The 22,078-nt window shown below is 42.6% G+C and overlaps 2 protein-coding genes across 2 annotated transcripts in view; both read left to right on the forward strand.

Annotated features, from left to right (window-relative positions):
- Positions 1-13,205, forward strand: part of MYO3A (myosin IIIA) — a 187,334-nt gene extending 174,129 nt beyond the window's left edge. The window contains exons 31-37 of the mRNA XM_049777537.1: positions 4,953-4,993; positions 5,534-5,671; positions 10,374-10,487; positions 10,740-10,847; positions 11,645-11,941; positions 12,408-12,594; positions 12,906-13,205. Of these exons, the coding sequence (XP_049633494.1) occupies positions 4,953-4,993; positions 5,534-5,671; positions 10,374-10,487; positions 10,740-10,847; positions 11,645-11,941; positions 12,408-12,594; positions 12,906-13,205 (1,185 nt within the window). The remainder of the gene's footprint in view (positions 1-4,952; positions 4,994-5,533; positions 5,672-10,373; positions 10,488-10,739; positions 10,848-11,644; positions 11,942-12,407; positions 12,595-12,905) is intronic.
- Positions 13,206-14,994: 1,789 nt separating this feature from the next.
- GAD2 (glutamate decarboxylase 2) overlaps positions 14,995-22,078 on the forward strand; it is a 66,791-nt gene continuing 59,707 nt past the window's right edge. Inside the window, exons 1-4 of the mRNA XM_049777778.1 lie at positions 14,995-15,205; positions 15,909-15,968; positions 16,102-16,251; positions 17,142-17,375. Coding sequence (XP_049633735.1) covers positions 15,130-15,205; positions 15,909-15,968; positions 16,102-16,251; positions 17,142-17,375 — 520 coding nt within the window. The 5' untranslated portion in view covers positions 14,995-15,129. The remainder of the gene's footprint in view (positions 15,206-15,908; positions 15,969-16,101; positions 16,252-17,141; positions 17,376-22,078) is intronic.

Genomic DNA, 22,078 nt, shown 5'->3' on the forward strand with positions numbered 1-22,078 from the left:
TTTGGATTTGGATTTCTGAGCCTCCCAAGGAGGTTCTACCTTGCAAAAAACATTACTTTATCATCACACTCATTGATATTTTTATAAAAATAAAATATTCTGCTATATCTTCAATCATTGCTGTATCAATAATAAATGACTGGGAACCTTGAAAAAACCCAAGTCTTGGGCCGGGAAGGTGGCACTAGAGGTAAGGTGTCTGCCTTGCAAGCGCTAGCGTAGGACGGACCATGGTTCGATCTCCCGGCGTCCCATATGGTCCCCCAAGCCAGGAGCAATTTCTAAGTGCATAGCCAGGAGTAACCCCTGAGTGTCAAATGGGTGTGGCCCAAAAACCAAAAAAGAAAAAAAAAAACCCAAGTCTTGAAATATCTGGCTGCAGTGACAAATTTAAAAAAAAATAAGAACCTATTATTTTATAAGTGATAACACACTGAACCCATACCTGGATTCAGAGTATTACACATGAGTAAAATTATAAGATGAAGTCTTCCTCTGTGACCCATGATCTAACCATTTTCTCTCATTTTTAAGTAGTTCTCAGGAAAATCTTTCTAAAATATTTGCCACGGCACATTTACACTTTCTCTAGGTGACTGGGTTCTCTATCATGAGTAGACTTGTTCATTCAAGTGTGTTGACCTGAGAGGGTCCTTACTTAAAATTACAGAAGATGGTTGGATGGCTCAAAGGAGAAAGATCCCATCACAACTATACATTTTACTCATATGTAACACCCTGAATCTACATAAGAGCACAACATGTTTTCACTTATAACATATTGGTTTCCTTTGTTTCATTTCTCACTGTAGTGAGAGATTTCAAGACTGGAGTTTTATTAAGTGACATCCAGTCACTAATCATTGAAAATACAATAAATGACTTTACTTTGTCTCTATATCTCCCTACACTTATTCACACACACACACACACACACACACACACACACACACACACACACGAATTTGTCTTTACTGTATGCCTGACTCTTGTCTAGTCTCCACTGTAGACTACCAAGAGTCTATGAAGCAATAATTTTGCTCACTGTTAGAATTCCACTATTGCTGGCATTGAATTATGCCTAGACTCTTCTGAATATCAAAGCACAATATCCCAGGATATTTAGGACCACTGACTCTGACTGGACAGAAGCAATCTTTCCAGGTGTTTTAACTGTTACTCTTGTTTATGTTCCTCCTTGGATATCACTGCATGCAGTGCTCTTTCTGTCATCAAGATACTGTGTACCCCTCAGATCATGGAAGTAGTACAGAAATAGCGTGCCTAGGCCTGCTTCCCTCCCAGCACCACAGGGCCCAAGCAGCACTACAGCCTCAGGCCCAAGCATTGAATTGCCAGCCTAGTTGACCAAGAATCACAGGAAGTGAACCTCAGGCCCTTTGAGCATCGTTTGGGAGATCCCCATCTCACACCCACCACTGTACACCTATAAAAAAAAAAACTCATATGATTTGATACTTATTTTTTTAATTAAATCACTGTGAGATACTGAGTTAAAATGTTGATAGTTGAGTTTCAGACATACAATGTTCCAACACTCTTCACCCACCTTTTTCCCTTTAGGCATCATGCTTGGCAATAATATTACTGAAAGAGTGTCATGCATTTCACTTTACCTCCTTTCAGCACCCAGTTATTGTCCATTGACATGGTGATGACTTGGTGGTCTTAACACATTCATGCTACACTGCAATTTGTGTTGTCACAAACAAGTGTCAGCCCCTGCCAGTATGACTGGCAGAAAATTTTGGGTTTCTGGGCAATCTTGTTATTGTCATTTCTAAAATCAGAAGTTTAGCCTAAAAAGCAGTGGATAAGAGAACACCAGCTGGGCACATGACCTGTGATAACATATGTGCCTGCTTTAACACACAGAAGCTGTGTAGCTATGAACAAAAAAATTATTTAAGGCCAACAATTTCCTCCAAAAAATAAGTAGCAAGCATACTTTGTTTTTCTGGGAATGTTAGATAATTTCCTCATCTTTGTGAAGACCTTTAAATACAGAAAATGTTACTTTATTTCTAAAAGGAAAATAACAGTTCATGAAAGCCTTGTCATAAAATATTTATCTTTGGGCCATTGGAAGGGAGAGAAAATATGGAATAACAAATTCTTCAAAATGCTCCAAGCCAAGGACCCACATTTTTCAATGGTCTCATGAAACACTTCCCAGAATTCTTTCTGTCATTTTTTCCTCCTTTCTCTCTGCTTTACTCTGGTTCTACAGAAAATTGTCATAAGATATTTATTTCTGGAGCCGGAGAGATAGCATGGAGGTAGAGTGTTAGCTTTGCATGCAGAAGGATGGTGGTTCAAACCCCGGCATCCCATATGGTCCCCCAAGCGTGCCAGGAGTGATTTCTGAGCATTGAGCCAGGAGTAACCCCTGAGTGCTGCCGGGTGTGACTTAAAAACCAAAAAAAAAAAAAAAAAAGATGTTCAATTCTTTTATGCCTTTTCAAATCTCAGGCTGGTAGCTTGTGTTTTCAAACTTTTACTGATGGGGCTGAAGAGATAGTATTCTAAATAGGGCACTTGCCTTGAACTCAGTCAACTGGATTCATTCATGCCACCTCATATGTTCCTCAGAAATAAGCTGTGAAGATGCCAGTTGTGCTCCACAAAAAATAAATAAATGTAACTGAAAACACTGCTTTAGAAATAAGTGAACCTAGTTTGTGGTGAAGAACTCAGTTTTCTGCTTTCCTCTAACCATTGTCGGAGATAAGCCAAAGATACCAATGGTTCCATCCTAACAGAAATACTTCATTTGGTCCCTCTAATTCAACTTCCCTATTATTACCTTGCTTGTGCTTTCCTATAATTACTTCTATTGTAAATCATCTTACATAACTCTTGGAAAAATACACTGAGTTACATTTCATTAGAATGTTCTAGCACAGGCCAGGAAGAAATAAAGCTGGACAGTATGTGCTCTTCTAAGACTACCTGTCATGGAACATCAACTCTAACAATATCTTCCAGAATGCCGATCCAAAATACAAGAGGGGCTCTCAGTTTGAGAATTGAAGGTTATAATATTGCTTGATTATTAGTTGTATGAAGGATATCTCTTGTTCTTCAACATAATGCCATCATATAAGTATACCTTTGGTTTAGAAAATATTGTTGCCAAGAATAAGCATGACCACTAATCAAATAATAGGTCAAAGAGGCAGGACCTCTGTCATATTATGACAGCTACAGCAAACACTTCCATGATCCCAGAATTTCTAGTTAGACTTCTGTGTCATAATACCTAGTTCCTAGTATAGTTATGTTTAAGTATCTCGTTGCCTTGGGCATTAGATTTAAAATGTAATAGAAAATAGGAGAATTGGAAATGAGAACTAGAATATAGTTTGTGTCTTGACCCTTAGATAATTTTGTAAATGTCTACTTTATACTCAGTATATTTATTTAAGCATCCCTCTACTTCACTTGCCTTTTAAAATACAAATAAAAATGTAAAAAAATTAGAGCCAGAGAGATAGCATGGAGGTGGGGCATATGCCTTGCATGCAGAAGGACGGTGGTTCGAATCCTGGCATCCTATATAGTCCCTCTAGCTTGCCTGGAGCGATTTCTGAGCATAGAGCCAGGAGTAACCCCTGAGCACTGCTGGATGTGACCCAAAAAGCCAAAAAAAATTTTTTAATCTATAATTATTCATTGATCCACTAATTTAGCATATCACAAATGATAAATCATGAGGAAAAATTATTCTCTGAATCATTATGCACAAGCCATAGTTCATTGTCATTTTTGTGACTTTGAAATTTTATGGGGCCTGCCATTTAATATCATGATTAGATTTTCCACAATTAAATCTTCAACTTACACACTGTGAGTTTCATATTGTTTCATCAATGCAAAGTATATGGATGCTCATGTAGTAATAAACTATATGAGAGCAAAACTATATGAACTAGCACACTATGAAATGCATAATTAGTATTATAGGTAAAAGATAATACTCCTTTTTATTTTTTATTTTTTGGGTCACAACCAGCAGTGTTCAGGGGTTACTCCTGGCTATGAGCTCAGAAATTGCTCCTGGCAGGTTCGGGGGACCATATGGAATGCTGGGATTCGAACCACTGTCCTTATGTATGCAAGGCAAATGCCTTGCCTCCATGCTATCTCTTCAGCCCCAGTAATACTCCTTTTTAATGTAATATAAAGTATATCATCATTTTAATATTTTGTTACTGCTCAAATTGTGTTTATTACAATATGTAAAAATATAATTAAATATTCTAATTTGTGCCTTAATAGTTAAAGTTCTCATCTATGAAGACATCTTGCAAATGAAGTTACCAAGCATCTCCCATTTTTATGCCATAAGTGGGCTTCTGTAGATTAATAAAGTCATTTTCATTGTTCTGTGAACTTTGTTACCTACCCACATATCTACTCATTTGCCTTACCTGCAGAATAGGTTGACATAATATCAAAGCTCACATAAATTGAGGTAGCACAGTGATATATGTTAAGAGTTCAAATAGTTTTTGAGTGACTTTACTCTTCCAGTCAAAGCAGTCTGACAAACCTGCCTAAATCTATCTTGCATTTGGTAAGAGAGGGGCTTTCCAGATATTTTGATATTTGTTCCCATATCTAACTATTGGCAAGTGAATAGACCTCATGTAATCATGTGTATATTGGTACTTGTGGGACACATTCTTGTTTTGTATTGAGTATGAAGATTAATCTCATAATCTCAGTCCATACCTGAAAAGTAATCACGAGTTCATAATTAGTAAAATTGTAATAAATTATTTTGATTTTAAAATATCAAATCCATTTGCTTGTTTCAAAATAAGCTTATAAAAATAAATGTATTGGATATTCAAAGTATGTTAGTATATCAATTATATCAACATAACAATAGTATATAATTTTAAAAATTCTTCTATTCCCTTTAGAAATCAATCCAAGAGGAGAAACGAAGACCACGAAAAGACAGGTAATTTTTGTTTAGATTTTAATGAGTCATCTTATCAAACCAAAATATAAATCCACTTGCTCAAAGTATGATGAAAGAACACCAAGATAAAAGAGCACCAATTGGAACTATATGTGAAAAATAGTGTGTTCTTAATATTATAAATATGTGATCTAAATATGTTAATATTTAAATTAAACAATATTAAAATTTATAATATTAAATAAATAAATGAAGTAATATTTAAGAGCTTGCCTATAGAAAAGTAGCAAGCTAGCACAATAAGCAAATAGTAGGAATAAATATGATTTTCTAATTAATTGCTTTCATCTAGAATTTGCTTTTCTCAGCCCATTGAAATGGTTTTGATGGAACAATTTGAACATTCCCATGTTCATTTATGATATATATTGGTTTTGCACATTTTAAGACTTTACTGACATTGTATGAGAAACTCCTAAATTAAAGTAACTATTTTAAAAGAATAAAATATGTATTCTATAGGCTTACATAAACAGAAAGGTAGATTGATACTGTGTTGTATTTGTGTGTTCATTGCAGTCAAGGGAAACTATTAGATTTGGAAGATTTCTATTATAAGAATTTTTTGGCCTCCAGAACACAGGAACTTGACCCTAGTTTCAAAGAACAAAGTCAACAGATAGAACACCAGGATCAGTGTTTTAAGGCCGAAGAAAGGTAATGAACACTTTATTTTATTTGGAATTGCAAATAGTGCTGTCAAGAACAAAAATATTAGGAGTTTCATGTATAAGTATAAATTTTTTTGGATTTTATTTTTTTATTCTTGCCACCAACACTGGCATTAACGTAAATTACTTATCTATCTTTTATGATTTGGAAGCTTGTGAATTTTTGAAACTTATATAACAATACATTATAATAAAACATATTTTATAATGTATTGTTTTATAATAATATAATATATTTTATAATATATCATATTATAATAATATTTTATATTATAATATTTATATATTATTATAAGATGATATTTAAGAAGTAGGAACAATGACCTACAAAAAAAGCAGATTTTCCAAAACTCTCAATGGATATCTTGCTGCCTTGGTAACTCAATCTCCCTCTTTCCCATGAGATGACCTGGTAAATCAGAGAAGAGGTTTGAGAGGCAGAGACAATTTTAGATTTGAATCCTGTTCTGCTACCATATGGTGGAGTGTCCCTGATCACATGTGATGAAGATTCTGGTCATGTGAGCTTCCATTTTCATATCTGCAAAAAGGATTTACTGGGGCTGGAGCAGTGACGCAAACAATAGGACGTTTTGCCTTGTATGCGCTAACCTAAGACAGACCACGGTTCTATCTCCCGACATCCCATATGGTCCCCCAAGCCAGGAGCGATTTCTGAGCCATAGCTAGGAGTAATCCCTGAGCTTCACTGGGTGTGGTCCAAAACAAACAAACAAACAAACAAACAAAAAGGATTTACCAAGAATTAACTTGCCATGGTATCAGAAAGATGAAATCCAATGAAAAATAAATGTAGAAGTTGTAATGTTAGAGATAATAGAAAGGGGTATTTAATACATAGTGGCTATTATTTTTATCTGCCTCTACAGAATCTTCCTGCACTATGATTTCTTCTCTTTATCTTCAAAAGAGGTTTATCCTTCCATTTTGGGATTAAGAGTTGTAACATGTTAAAGCATAAAGCTCTAGTCAAATTATCCTTTCTCTAGAATACCAAGTGGCAATAAGAGTAAGTGACTTACCCAAAGGTACACAATGAGTTGGGGAACTGAAGTCCAGCATCTTTTGCTCCTTGCTCCATTGCTTTCAAGTGATTTCTTGCTTTCTATTTTAGCAACCTAGTCTGCCTCCTCTCCAGTATAATCTTTCTTCTCCCACCAGCAGATGCACAGCTGTTCTGAGAACACTGTGTTTTGTCCCATGGCCCAATACACCTCTGTAGCTATTTAGTTAGTGTTCACCAGACTAAGAAAATTCTAGAAGGTAGGCAAGCTTGGTTGGGTGTTTATTTTCTGCTAAGCACTGGGCTATGATCTCATTTAATGCTTAGAGCACCACTCATTTCCCCATTTTATAACTGAGGAAGTAAATTCTGAAAGCTTAATGATGGCAAATAGTCAATGGGTAATAAAGTGTAGAGCCAGAACTTGAATTTAGGCCTTTTTAGCTGAAAGTCAGTGACAAATCACTAGACTATTTTGAACCCTCACCCCTTCAGTCCCTCAAGCAAAACTTTATGCTAGGTATTTGAGGAAGGGTGAATACAAGGAAGATAAGAGTCTTATACCTGAGAAACTTAACTTTAGAGGAAAATTCCAAAATGAGTTTTTTAACCTAAAAAATAGAGAAAAAATATAAACAGTAGTAGTGGGATCCTGGGTTTAAAACAAAAATAAAGGGCAGGAAAACAGCTCTGAAGGACAGTTGGGGATTAAGGGAGAAATCTGTGTACATATCAGATGATATGGTTACAGGCTCTCTCTAGATATATATCCTATATATTAATTATTTTGCAAGTATATTTATAATTTATATCTTTTAAATTTGATGTTATATGTCAATATCATTTATACATGTACACACAAGTTCTCACATCAAGCAGGAAGGTGTATGTAGATCTGAGAATCAGGCTCAACAGAAACTCGCGATGATTTGAATGCCGCACAGTCATTAAATAAGAGCAGATGGCAGGGATTCTGTAAAGCACTGGACAGCAATAAGAGAATCCATGTCACCCAACTTCTCTCCTTAAGATGTGACTACATTGATAAATATAAGGGAATCCATATTACAACTTTGACAAGAAGACACAAATACACCTCAACTTAGGGATAGAAGCTTCTGAAGAAAAGAAACAAGGATAGAAGGAAAAGTACAAGTTATGCTGTGCTGTTTGTTGCCCATGCCTCTTGTAGCTCCTTGAACTAGAATTCATCTCTGTCCTTATCTAGAGATTGTGGATAAGACTATAGGTTTTACCTATAGAGTTAGACTAAGGTTTTACCTTAGAGTTAGAGATAATGGTGCGTGATATACTTAGCAGATGGTTGAAAATCAACATTTTTTATAATAGAAATAAGCTAAGCAGATGAGGGAATTCAAGACATTAACTCAAAGAGAACAATTTGCTCCATAGATGCTCATGATGAAGCCACACAAAGATCTTCCTTGTCAAGTATCTACTGAGCTTAAGATTCCCTGAAAATTTTTCTAAAATTTTTTTAAATATTTATCCAGCATGGACTATAATAAAAGCATATTCCATGTGCATACAAAATTCTAGCCCTTTTCTTATTTTTGCTCATTTGCATGTATCTTAAATAATTGTCCTTCCCCATTATATATAGGTGTCAAATCCAAACTCTGGGTAAATCCAACTTTCTAGCCAACCCATATCTCTACCTGAAGCTAAACATGGTTAGAAAAAAACACAATTTTATTTCACTCAATACTTACACCTTAGACCCTGAGAGCTATTTTGCAATACTACCTTTCTCTTAAAAAGTATATCGCCCTGTTCTCAGTCTACTCTTACAGAACTCTTTTCTCAAGCCCTCAAATTTTCCTTCTGGGAGCCAGGCAAATAGTGTAGTTGATAAGATTGCTGCCTTGCACATGGCTGATCTCTGGTTGGATTTGCCAGTATCAGACATGGTCCTTCAAGTACTACTAGACGTGATCTCTGAGCATAGAGTCAGGAGGGAACCCTGAGCATAGTTGGATAATGCCCAAACCTCATTTTTTATGTGACAAAAATAAAATAAAACAACAAATATCACACACCTGTTCTCACCATCAACCTTCTACACTGCCCTGTATTCCCTCAATTTGCTTTCAGGACTAATCTGCCCCCACCCCCCAATTACAGCTAAGCTTTTTCATTATTCACTTTATTCAGTATAGAAAAGGGTTTTTAAAATTAGTAGAAGCAAAGGCAAAATCTTTATCTCCCCTTCAAGGAAAAAAAAAACTAGCCTAGTCTTTTTTGTTCTATTAAATAATAACATCATCCTTCCAGTTTAAGCCAAAAACCTTGTAGACATCTTTGATTCCTTTCTCCTATACTAGACATCTCACAAGCCACCTTTCAAGAATGACAAAGATCTGAACAGTTCTTTCTTCCTCTGTAAGCCCCATCCAGGCCACTACCTGTCTTGCTTATTAGCCTATGGCAGTCTCTCTTCTTCCCCACAGGCAGTCAGATCCTTTCCTGAATTACTCCCACAACAGAATTTTCTAATATCTCTCTGGTTGTACCTATGATAGCACTAAATTGCCTTTTCCTCAAGCCTCTCCTTCTTCCTGCTCTTACCCTTTGCTCTTCTCCCCCTTGTTTTCCCATTCCAACCCTTAGTAACCTCTTTGCTGGTTTTTTTGTTTTTTTGTTGTTTTTTTTTTTGAACAAGATGATACATGCCCTTGTCTCAGAACCTCTACTTTGATGGATCAGTCACCCTGGAAATGACTGGCCTTCCCTAAAAGCTCCCTGACTCACTCTCCTCCCCCTCAGTTCTCTCCTCACATGGCACCTTATCAGAAAGACCTTTTCTGAGCATCCTTGATGAAATTACTAGCACATAGAATCAAACACACCATCTCTTCACTTTTCTGGTCAATGTCTCATATTAGTTGTGCTAAAGTCGTCTGCCTACCACATTGGTCTATAAAACCTTAGGACTGCAGAGACTCTTGCGCATCTACTTTGATGCCTGGTACTTGGTGGTTAATTCCAGAGTAAATGAATCTATCTATGTAGTTATGTTTTAAGGTGCAACCCCTTTTCTCCAAGTCAGCAAAAGACTCCAAAGATAAACATAGCCAGGGCTTCTCAGGGACCAATGCAGGGAAGCTGACCCAACACCAGCCTCTTGAAGATCCTGAAAGATTGAAAAAGCCCACCCCACAGTGCTCACAATGCTTCTGGGTCTCTTGAGAGCTTGACTTCATTTGGGGAGCCTGAGGAATTTTATTTTGTAAGGCAACATTGAGCAGTTTTCAAATGTCAAATAATGTGGCTATTTAGGCAGCTGGAGTTTTCATGTTTGACTAAACTATCGAAAAAAATAGGTGTACAGCAAATATTTGTTTATCCTCTGTGCAGCATTATTTCACTCCACACTAAGGTAGCTCATTTAAAAATACACTGCCAGGTGCTTTGCTCTAGCTTCTCTTGCAGTCACCAGGCTCCACTTCTGGTTCTGATCCAGGAGCGTTTGGAAAAAGCTGCCTACACAGGATTAATAGAGACGCCTGTGGCCGCCATCCTAGCGAGGAAGGCGCTGTTCTTGCAGGCCCACGGTTTCTCAGGGTGCATGGGGCAAAAGACCCTCCCCCCCCCCCCCGAATCGGTGACATAGCTAACTCTGAGCCTTGGGGGTCTCTCGCAGGTGCTGGGTTGCCGACTGCTCAGAGGAGGAAACGAATGGGCCCACAGACAACCCTTACGACTACCGGAGGCTCCTGCGCAAAACCTCTCAGCGGCGGCGCTTAGTTCAGCAAATGTAGCTCCGTGTTCAGGCGGCCACCACCGTCTGGACTGGAAAAGAAACTGCGGGGCTGGACAGATCCTAATGACATTAAGCTCTGCCAACAGGGCGCTGCCACCAGGCTTTGATCTTGACTCCAGAAAACCAAGGACTGGGTGGAGTCTCCGCCTCTAGACCATTTGGGTCATCGGTCTCCCCCAGATGATCTTTGTGTCACCTGTTGGACTCTTGAGTTCTCAGGAACCTCTCCTCTTTTCTTCTGGTTAGCTCAAAGATCTCTTCTGGCTTGGAAACGCCTCTCCCAGACCCTGGGGATACCCGCCCAGGGGCTATCAGAAAGAAAAAGCTCATTGCTTTGAACCTAAAGGCTGAGAGGTGAAGAGATGAGGGGAGGGGCAAACCTTAATGATAAATTCAGCTCTAAGTCCGCTAGTCCTTTCCTCGGTTATTAAAGATTCTAAATAAAGCAAGCGCCCTAGAACGTGCCTGGCTTTGGGGGCTGATGTTTCGTCACAATCGCTTTTGGGTTCGGAATTCAGCGGCTGTCCAGCTTTGCTGTGCAGGCACCAGGTAGCAAAGAGGGATGAGGATCCTTCTATTAGAGCCCACAGACTGTGTGGTCACTTCCTACTGTTCCCCAAATGTGAGACCAACCTCCAAATCTTTGCGCCCAACCACACACACACACACACACACACACACACACACACACACACACACACACACACACACACACACACAGCTTTCCTATCTGATTTACTTTAGTTCCATCACTGAAACTAGCTGTGTCTTTTCCATGACCAGTCTACAGATTTAGCAGGAGAATCTTGGCACCTCCGGATTTTTGTATATTGAGATGGAGGGGGACATCCCTGAACAGACAGATGTTTGCATGTCTCCTTTTGTGAAAACGAGCCTCAAATTCTCAGGAAGGAGCTTCCTCCCTTCCTGGAAAGGGGAAGGAAGGAAGGAAGCTGAATTGGGAGGAGGGTTTTGGTCCCTGACCCAGGTAACTCTCGCATCTGTGACCCCAGGTCTGAAGGAAATGTTATTCGAGTGAGTCTGTGCCGGGGACTTAGTGAGAGTTTAAGGGGCAGAGGCAAAAGGTATTTTCCAGAGTTGGCACCAAAAGGTACCCAGAGATCATGATACATCCGATGCACATTACAAAGGAAACTTCCTCGAGGAAAATCTCCCGCCGCTGTGGCTGAGCTGGGTGCAGCACTCTCCCCGGCTAGACTCCCAGGCCGCAGCTGGGGGGCGAGTGCGGAGGGGGGAGGGAGGAGCCACCCTCGTCTGAGCAGGAGATCGAGCTTCGGGGCTGGGCGGTGGGACTGGGGCTGGCCCAGACGCCAGACCTTCCAGGCTCAGACCTCTCTACCTTTCCTCCCAGACCCTGGAAATTCACTCCACTCGTGTCTGGGCCTCTGCTGCAGTCCAGGCTTCCAAAGAGTCTCCTCCGACTCCAGGCAAACCACCCCTTTTTATTTCTGTTTGTTGTTTGTTTGGGCCACACCCGGTGACGCTCAGGGGTTACTCCTGACTATGAGCTCAGAAATCGCTCCTGGCATGGAGGACCATATGGGACGGGGGATCGAACCGCAGTCCGCCCTCGGTTGGCAGGGCAAGGCAAATGCCTTACCGCTTGCTCCACCGCTCCGGCCCCCAACCCCCTTTTTTAAAGCAGCTGCATTGGATCAAGGCATCCGGCCTCCCGAATACCCCTCTCAGAACCTCAATCTCCCCGCCACCACTTTTTAGGTGGAACTGGAAACACGACTGGCAAACGACAAGCGGGGTCCCTGATCTTGCTTTGTTCCAGTCTTCTTTTGTTTTGTGGTGGTTGTTTTGTCTTTCTGTTTCCCTCTCTTGCTCCATCTTTTGACTTTTAAACGCGAGAGGACAGAAAAAGACTTTTTGTGCCACTCTGCTTAGGCCAATCTGCAAGGCGACCTTTGGGGAAAGGACCCTAGAAATAGGTCAGCCTGGAGAAAGAGCAGGCGGACTAGCCCCAGGGCGTGGGTCTTTCCCCTTTTTCCAGGAAGGGCCCTGGGAAGCTTTTAGCCAGCCGGGCTCCCTCCCCTATCCCGGTCGGGGCTGCCTCCTTTGTGAACTAATGACTGTAATTATTACCTCCCAGAGTTCTTTTGTTATCTGCAACCCAAGCCCCCGGGAGAGGGCCCTTTTGCCAAAAGAAAGTCTTTATAAAGCAAATTGCCATCTAGGGAGGGACAGTGCTGAGGAAAGACAAATAGGGTCTGTTAGAAAAAAAAGAAATTAATGTAAATGCCACCCTTAGAAGCAAAGTTCCCCGTATCTGCAGGGTTTCCTGCAGTTTCTGCTGTAAGCTTGAAATCCTTTTGTTGGTTTGTTTAATTCTTTACATCCAGGTGTAAACAGTTTCTACCTTTGTGTTCAATGTTTATTTTCAAGAACCTTTATGTTTTCGAGAACACATTCGAGGTAGAAAACTTTCGCATTGCTGGCCTGCTGGCTCGAAGAACAACCGTTGCAAGATTTGATGTGGATTTAAACAAAGAAGCGTTTTCTCAGACTCAACTACGCCGCGGGAGCCTGAGCTGCGAAGATGCTGTCTGTAGAGAAGCGAATCTGCACGCCACAATGGTTACCGGGGTGCACCGGAGCGTCAGAATCAGGCTCGATTGGGGTCCGTTGTGCCCCCCAATTACCGGTATTTTCCTAGAACCGGCACTAAACCAGCCCTACAACTAGGACGGGGACATCACCTTTACCCACAACACTTCCAGGCTCAGGCGACCATGAGCCTACGATCAATGCCATCACTCTCCTGGGGAAGAAGAATAAATTTCGAGGGAAACTACCCACCATTCTTGTCCGGTGGCACAAGATTGAACTTGTCCACAGCTCCTCTGGCTTCTCTGACACTCTCAGGAGGACTGTTCATCCTAAAACCAAGCTCCGTGGACCACTACTTTGGCGGGCCCGTCGGTGCTTTGATCCAGGGGGTTAGAACAACAGTATTTGGGGAACACAATGAAGCTTTGCCTGCATCTGCAAACAGTGAGCACGCATACCTCCGAAGGCCTTACGGGCGCTCTCCAGTCGGCCATTCAGGCCTTCGAGTGCGAACCCCTGGGCTGGAAGGTGCACTGAAGCTTGATCTCAACCCCCTGAGGAAGCAAAGCTGATTCAACACCACCACCACCCCAAAATTCTCAAAGAGCTCTTCTCTTTAGAGGGCATTGTTCGATGATGTTCTCTCTTTACTAGCAAAAATAAAGAACACCCTTACCCCCATTAGATAAAGCGAATCTTGCCCCCTACGCCCTTCTAACCAACACCTCCAAGCTAGATAATTCTGAGTGGGGTGAAGGATGCTATGGGTTTGATGCCTACTTAAAAAAAATTACAAACAAAAACCACGAGGTCAGGGCAGGCCCTGACTTCTTTCTTTCCTCCTGGGCTTAGGAACGTAGAGATTGCTTTGTCCGAGGAGATTCCGCACGCCTCCCACGCACACCCCAATTTTCGTCACACGTAAGCTGCGGGCCCGTGAACTCCTCCCCGGGCCAAGGTTACCAAATGACCCGATCCCATCTTCACCGAACCATCCACACAGCCGGATTCTCTGCCTGCACTTTCCCAACCCCTTCTATAAGGTTTCTAGGCATTTTCTTCCCCCGACCAGCTCCCCAAACCCCAGAACCGCTCTCATTAAGACTTCAAGGTGTCTTTTCATAGCTTCCATCAACCATCTTTCTCCCCAGCCGTCTACCCAGACCTGGATGACAGGTCCGGCGGCCGCGCGTTCTAAGGGATGGTACGGCTCAATGGGCAGCTTTAAGTTCTACTAAAGAGCTGAAAAGCGCCCAGCGGCTTCCAAACGCCGTCTCTCCTCCTTCCTTCTCTTCCCCGGGCTTCCTAACCACAGGGACTTCAGCTGGGGCCCACTGGAGCGCTCGAGGTCACAGAGACCTCAGCTCCTCGCTTGGAAGCTTCCTGTGCAGGGGTGGGGAGGGGGGACCGCGCCTTCACCCCGGCAGCCAGCACCAGACCTCCAACAGTTGGATTATTTGCCCCATGCGTCTCTCAAATTCATTTCCCACCCTCTCCGCCTCGTCAAGGTCCCCTCTGGGTGTACCAGTCGCTGGGGCCAGCGCGCCTCCAGCCGCGTCAGTACCCTGGACAGCGCACGCGGACTTGGGTAGGCGACCCGCACGCTCCCCGCCCCCTCGCTGTGATTCCAGCTCGTGCGCACTGTCTGCTGTGCATCCTCACGACTCAGCCCCCTCCCGCTCCCCAGCCCTTCCCCCCTTTCCTTCACCCCCCAAGCCGCCCCCTCATCCATCCCTATTGGGCTCCCTCTGCTTTGGCAGTCACTCGCGTGCGCTCCGCTCTTGCCCATCACCGGGCTGAGAGCCAAGAGGACCCTTCGGCCCGGCTTCGCTCTTAAGCTCCACCAGCTTTCGGGGCTCCGGCACGTCCCAGCATTGACCGGAGCCCAGTTCTGGCGGGCGCGCGCGCAGTTCCCGTCCCCGGCTGACACCCACCTCGGCCGCGCGATCGTACGGGTCCCGCCATTCGCAGGCACGCGCGCGCGCGCCACGGGCCGAGCCCAGGGCAGCTGGCTGACAGTTCGCACTCGGAAGCCACCCGCTCCGATCTCGCCGCGCTCATGGCATCTCCAGGCTCCGGCTTTTGGTCCTTCGGCTCCGAAGAAGCTTCTGGGGACCCCGAGAATCCAGGCACAGGTAGGAGACCCCAGACGTGAGCTTTCCCCGGGCACTGGTGGTTTGGGGATAAGGGGAAGAGGAAGATTTCTCTTTCTCCACCTGCCACGGGGAAACTTCAGACATTTCCTCAAACCCTGAGCAGCTCTGGAGGGTCTAGATGTCTCCCTCTCCCCCTAGATCCACATCCTCGGGGAGAAGGCGCCCCCCCCCAAAAAAAGAGCTTTTGTGTCCAAGCCTGGGAGCGAGCTCAAAACACTGAGTCCCCTCGATACCGAATGCCATGGGGTCTGGGACACAACCACCATCTTAGTCTGTCTATACCCGGGAGAGAGTCGGAGGAGAGAGGTTGAAAGGAAAATGGGATTGGGGGGGGGGGGAGATTATTGCTCCGGGAGGCGAATATGCCAGGAAACCGACAAGCCACGGGGTCGATGTCGAGGAAACTCGCCCTTAGGAGGTTGGAGGAAGCAGAGAGGTCTTGAGGGGGCTGAGGGGGCTGGCTGAGTTCCTTGGTACCTGCAGAGCAAGTGCAAAGGACTGCGTGCGCGCTTCACCTTGGGACGCGAAGCTGCGAATCCAAGGCTACTCGGGGGGGCCTCCAGACTCCGGGTACCTGTGCACCCGCCGGGCGCGGTCCCCTGGCTCACTAATACCTTTCACCTCGTGCGTCCGTCTGGGTCCCCTCCTGTCCCGCCGTGCTCCCGCCTTTCTTTCCTTGCAGCGAGAGCCTGGTGTCAGGTAGCACAGAAGTTCACGGGCGGCATCGGGAACAAGCTGTGCGGTGAGTGAGGGTGCTGGAGGGAAGCGGGCGCAAAGGTCGGAGGTGTCAGGGTTTCTAGACGGACGGGGGGGTGGGGGGGGGAATAGCAGGCGGCAGGCGGGTGACCGAGGCCCGCACTCGTGTCCTTGCCTAGCCCTGATCTACGGAGACGCGGAGAAGCCGGCGGAGAGCGGCGGGAGCGAGCCCCCGAGGGCCACCTCGAGGAAGACCGCCTGCACCTGTGACCAGAAGCCCTGCAGCTGCCCCAAAGGCGATGTCAACTACGCGTTTTTACACGCAACAGGTAAAGGCGGCTCCCGGGGACCTTGCTCGGCCCGGCCCACTGCTACCACACGGGAACGGGTTCCGCGAGCTCTACCCGAAGCTTTGAGCTAGAAACTTCCAACCCCCCGGTGGGATCCAAGGCTAACTGGTGCGCTGCGCTCCGGGCCGCAGGTGGCAACGGGGCCCGTGCGCCCCAGCGCTTCTGGTCGGTTTCTGGGTATCTCCTAGGCCTTCAGTTTAGAAGTCCTGAGCCTTTCTAGGTCTTTAGATCACTGGAGTAATTTGTAGCTGCTGTTTCACTGGAGAACGATTATTCACGTGAGATCTGTACGCGGTTTTACTCCCTTGCGTTTAACCCATCCGAAACCTGCGCGCACCCAGAAGAGCGCGCATACACACACACACACACACACACACACACACACACACACACACACACACACACACGAACACGAACACACGCACACATTTAGAAATAGTGGGCCAGCGATCCTGACATTGCGTCGGTCATTTGATTTGCCCAAAATCTCTCCACAAACCTACCCAAGTGTTTGCATGATCATTTAAGATAATTTATTGAGAAATGACATTCAGGATACAGTCCTGTGAGATAGACAAATGGAGGCGCGTTTTTCTTCAGAATGGAAAGCACAAACAATACGTGATTGCTTGAAGCACTGAAAGTATATAGGGTGAGGATGGGGGAGAAATCCGTTTCAATACTTGGTCTTTAAACCCTCCTCTCACCTTAGAAAATAAATGCTCGCTGTTTCCAAAAGATTTTCTTTTCTTTTCCATTTTTTTTAAACAAAATCTTTCCGTTCACAAAGCTAAGCTGTTGCCATATCAGTTCTTGTCTAGATGGTTTCATGGTAAAAATTAAGATGTGGCATTTTGATTCCATTTTAGACCTGCTTCCAGCCTGTGATGGAGAAAGGCCCACTTTGACATTTCTGCAAGACGTTATGGACATTTTGCTTCAGTATGTGGTGAAAAGTTTCGATAGATCAACCAAAGTGATTGATTTTCATTACCCTAATGAGCTTCTTCAAGAGTATAATTGGGAATTGGCAGAACAACCACAAAATTTGGAGGAAATTTTGATGCATTGCCAAACAACTCTGAAATATGCAATTAAAACAGGTACTGTGTGATCTGAAATAATAAAGCTTTTTCTTTTGCTATTTTCATTGTTTATTAATTATTTTCTTTTCTAGAGCTACTGATATTTTTAAGTACAGTTACTTGTAATTAAGAAGACATCATTTTTAACATGATTAAAATCAAGGTACCTTTTACTAGTAATGTTAGTGCTTTTGAAGTTGTAAATATTGGCAATGTTATCTAAGTATAAACAATCAGATGCCACAATGCCCATATTTAGCTTTGGAGATTAACCACTGATGTAGAAGCAGCCATTTGTCAGCAGAGGCCAGTAGAAGCAACCCAAAATGAAGCAAAGAAGGGAATATTAATATGACAGCTCAGAAAAGCATAATCCAAACAAAAGCCCAAATACCAATTGTAGGACTGGTAATTTCCTTGACCTAGAGATGACCAGAAGTTGGACAAATCATCCAAAGTAATTATTGAGCCAACAAGATATTATTTGGACATTGTCTCAAATAAACAGAAATTAACATCTGGGTTTCAGCTCATCTCTATGAAAGAAAAATTGTACACAAAGCAAAATAAATAAAATCTTAACAACCCATCTGTATTGACTATTCATCAACAATGGTGACAACCCCTCTAGAAGTGACTAGACTTCCTAGGTTAAGAAACAGAGGGGGTTAAGTGGGGGCAGGGAGAAGCATAAAATAATCTTAGATACAGATTCTAGAAACCATATTTTGTGCTCTGACTTTATGTTTTCATAGCATTTATTAACACCCTGTCCATTTTGGGGCCCAAGCACAATATCCGAAAGATCTAGCATAAGGGTTTGTCTCCCCAGGTCTTGACTATGCATCTTCCTTTTCTGCGTCGTTCCAATCACTTTGCTGCACGGTGGTACATTCTTCATTCAAGTCATAAAAATAGGTACAAATGAATTTCAGGGGGCAAAGATTGTAATCTAAGTAGAACTATTGCTTTAAAAAATAATTGCTAGCAAAGGAAAAGCTTCTTGGATAGTGATTACTATAGAAACTTGATTTTTTATATGTGAAAATTTTATTGGTGAAATATTAGTATCACTCAAGTGAACAATAGGCATTGTAAGAATTTTGCTGTGGGACTTTTACTTTATTTTGCATATTTTTTTCTGCCAATAGAGAGAAAGTGTCTGCCTAGACACAGCCTTGGTGAATGGATTTAGTAACTACTTGGTGAGACAATAAACTTAGGGCTAGATATGTAGGAAAAGGAATTTAATTTGGCAGTTTCTCTCACTCTCAATCTGTGAAATATGATTTTTGAAAGTTTATTATATATTCTCATTGGTGTTTAGAGAGAACTCACGTGTACACTAGGCAACTAAAATTTTTTCTCCCAGTTTATCATGTATCTGTAAGTGCAAGGCTTTAAAATTATTCCTTTTTATTTGACCCATTTCCCTAATCTAATATTTAAATACATTAGCAGAAAATTACTGTCTATTATTTTAACTACCTATTATTTGGGTTTGGCTACCGAACCCAAAAGAATCCATCCATAAAGATGTCTTACTTCTCTATCCTTAAAGCTAGTGGTGTTGGAAAAGCAATTGTATAGAGTTAAAATAAGGGGGAGGGACTTCACATTAATGATAGTAATAACTCCTTCTGTCGATGTTCTATTTGGTTTCAGAAAACAATGGGCTACTTTTATGCTTATTTTTTTTGTAATGCATAGGAAACATTAACCAAATGTAATACATTTTATTAGTTTTGTTTACATTTTATTGTTAGCTTAGATGAAATTTAACTAAGTTGAAATTCTAGAAAAGGCATATAAATATTAATTCACCAATATCTTTCATAACATTTATAGCCTTCTGTCCCCTCCTATCCCTTAGGCCCAGTGACTTGCTCTTGCATTTCAAACTCAACAACAGCCACTTTCTCTTTTTGATTGTCAAACATATAGGTTTTGAACTATAACTTGAACTTGATCACTAGTCCTGTTAAGAGTTTGTGAAATATTCACCATCCCAGCATTTCAAGATTCCTGGAGAGATTCTTTTACAAAATGCATGTTTTCCCTTTTCTACTTAGAGTCCTTAACCTAATTTCTACTTTGGGCTCCACGCTTAGAGAGGAGTGCAGGGCAGATGGAGAAATGGTTTACAAAGAAGTCTTCGAGAGTAGCTAGAATTCCCTACTCAATCAGCAATGTTAGAATCCAAAACTGCCGAGAATGATAGATAGAATTGAAACCTTGAGCATTGGCCAGTTTATTCGATGTGGTGGCGGTGGTGGTTGGGAGTGGAGGGATTAATGGCTTTTTGTGTCTGTTAACCAAACATTCAGACAAAGGAAAGGAAGCGATAATATGTGGGTTGGTCCTTGGTGCCAGTGGTTAGCACCCAAAATGCTGTTGGGACTGGCTTAGGTCCGCTCCTCTGCTCTCACCTCAGATCTCTAGATTGCATAGGGGTCCCGCTCTTCCCTGTTGGCTCCCGCAACGCAATGTAACCTGCAAGCAGCAGCTGCAGCCATAGGCAAAACAGCTGGACGCGGGGTGCTTCTGACACAGCTGACTGGTTCCCAGGTGGATCTCTCACCTCCTTGCTCCAGAGATGCCACCGATTAGCAAGCAGCATTTAGGGCTCATGGGAAGAGAGAGCAAAGACACTATTTCTGTGGAATACTTTTGCAGAAATCAGAAGGACGTATTGTTCTGACCCGTCAAATGACCTCCTTCCATGTTTTCCCATTATTCTGAGTGGACAGAAATGTAGAGGCAAGAGGGACTCAGGTGAAATGGCAGGCCAAGGTTAAAGAGAGAGAGAGAGAGAGAGAGAGAGAGAGAGGGAGGGAGGGAGGGAGGGAGGGAGGGAGGGAGAGAGAGAGAGAGAGAGAGAGAGAGAGAGAGAGAGAGAGAGAGAGAGAGAGAGAGAGAGAGCTACACATTTCAAGCATCATTCTTGTTCCCACATATCCCCAAGGTACTAAAATGTATTATCCAAATGCATCATCCTTATGTCCTGGCTCCCAACTTGCCTTGGAATCTCTTTCAATTGTAAATAAAAGTTTTCATGTCAAAGCCCCCACCCCCGCTCCAGTTTCAATAGTATATGATAGAAGAAGACACCATATTTATTCAGAAAAAAAAATAATGCCGTATGAATTGGGAGAGTAGGTTAATTAATAGCTTTGATGGCCCTTTTTTTTGTTTCCTCACTTAAAAAAGAATGGCTTAGGGAAAGAGAAATGAAGGGGCAATGGGAGACAGAGACAGCTATGATTTCAGCTGTGAGTGCTAATGAAATGGAGAGTCAATGAGGCAGAGATGAGTGAAGGGTTGCCTCCGATGGCAGCAGCAGCAGCAAAGGTTTTTTCACTTTCCGAGGAAACAGCAACTGACAGCAGTCAGCCAGCATTGGGAAAGCTGGAGAAGAGCAGAAAGATAGGGAAGTTAAACAATGGGGTTTGATGAGAATGAGCAAGATTTACACAAGTCCCACCCAGCTCAAGTGCAATGTATTTTCCCAATTCCTCTCTTTCACATTGTCTCAATCTCTAGCCACATGTCAGAGGCTGATAAGAAAACCCTCCCTCCATCGTGGAGATTAGCTCTGTGTTAATTCCTGTGCCTGCTTTCCCTCTGGCCCTTTCTTATCTGCTTTTGTCCATGCAGTGGGGGAAGCTTCCCAAGCTTCATAGAGGTGTCCAGTAAAAAATGTGGGTTGGGGTTGTCTTTTTATCAAATGCTATTCCCATAATTGTTCATCTTCCAAATTTTTAGCTGCTTAGTAAATCACAGGTTTATAGATGACTTATATGGGTCAAGACAAGGGAATGGAATTCTAATGAGACATTTACAATCACATCTTAAATAATAGCCCTGGGAGCATTTAAATGTGAAATCCTTTAGAGGGTTTTAGAGAAATCCAAAAGCTAATTAGATAAGCCTTGCTAATGGACTGATCGGTTTATTGACTGTATCTTTCTGTATCTTATTGACAAGATAGTGCTACTGTATTCAGCTTTATTTTAAACCTCAATGATGAAGGAGCACTGTTGTTTATAATCAAGTCTTCAGACAGTAAATAATGGACCAGAATTAGCTTTGTCCATGCCATTTAACAAAGCATCACCTTTGGAATCCAGGGGAAATCGCTCAAGAGTGTTCTCATTTTTCCCGTGTCTTTGGTAACCATCAGTCACTTGTCACCGATATTAATAGGAATGTTGGCATGTCTGGAGGCTGTCATGATATTCCCAGAGCAAGTTCAACAGAAAAGAAATTTTAGCAGTGTAAGCATTTAGAAATGAACAGTTCACTAACTTGGAATAATTTTAGATTGCTCAAGCATGTTAGTTTGCAAATGTAATGAAAGAATATTATATAGTAAAGAATACGAGACATTTAGTAATATCCAGGCTATGTACCATATTTGGGATGTTTTATAGTGTATATTTAAAGAGTGTTTCTAAAATCTTTTTAGAATAGGCACTTTAAGAAGTGCAAAAAGCCAAAGTAGTCTCTCTTATTAGAAGAAATGCTACTTGTGTATGTCAATGAGTGTGTGTGTGTGTGTGTGTGTGTGTCTGTGTGTCTGTGTGTGTGAACGTGTTTGTGTTTGAGCTAGTCTGAATATGGATTTTCTATCCTGTAAGGACCTCCCCAGGTTCTTTGATTAGGGAAATCATGAGTTTGAGAGGCACTTGCTTTGGTTGAGTGCAGTCCTGATTCTGGTA

This window comes from Suncus etruscus, chromosome 7 (assembly GCF_024139225.1).
Source record: "Suncus etruscus isolate mSunEtr1 chromosome 7, mSunEtr1.pri.cur, whole genome shotgun sequence".
NCBI lineage: Eukaryota > Metazoa > Chordata > Mammalia > Eulipotyphla > Soricidae > Suncus > Suncus etruscus.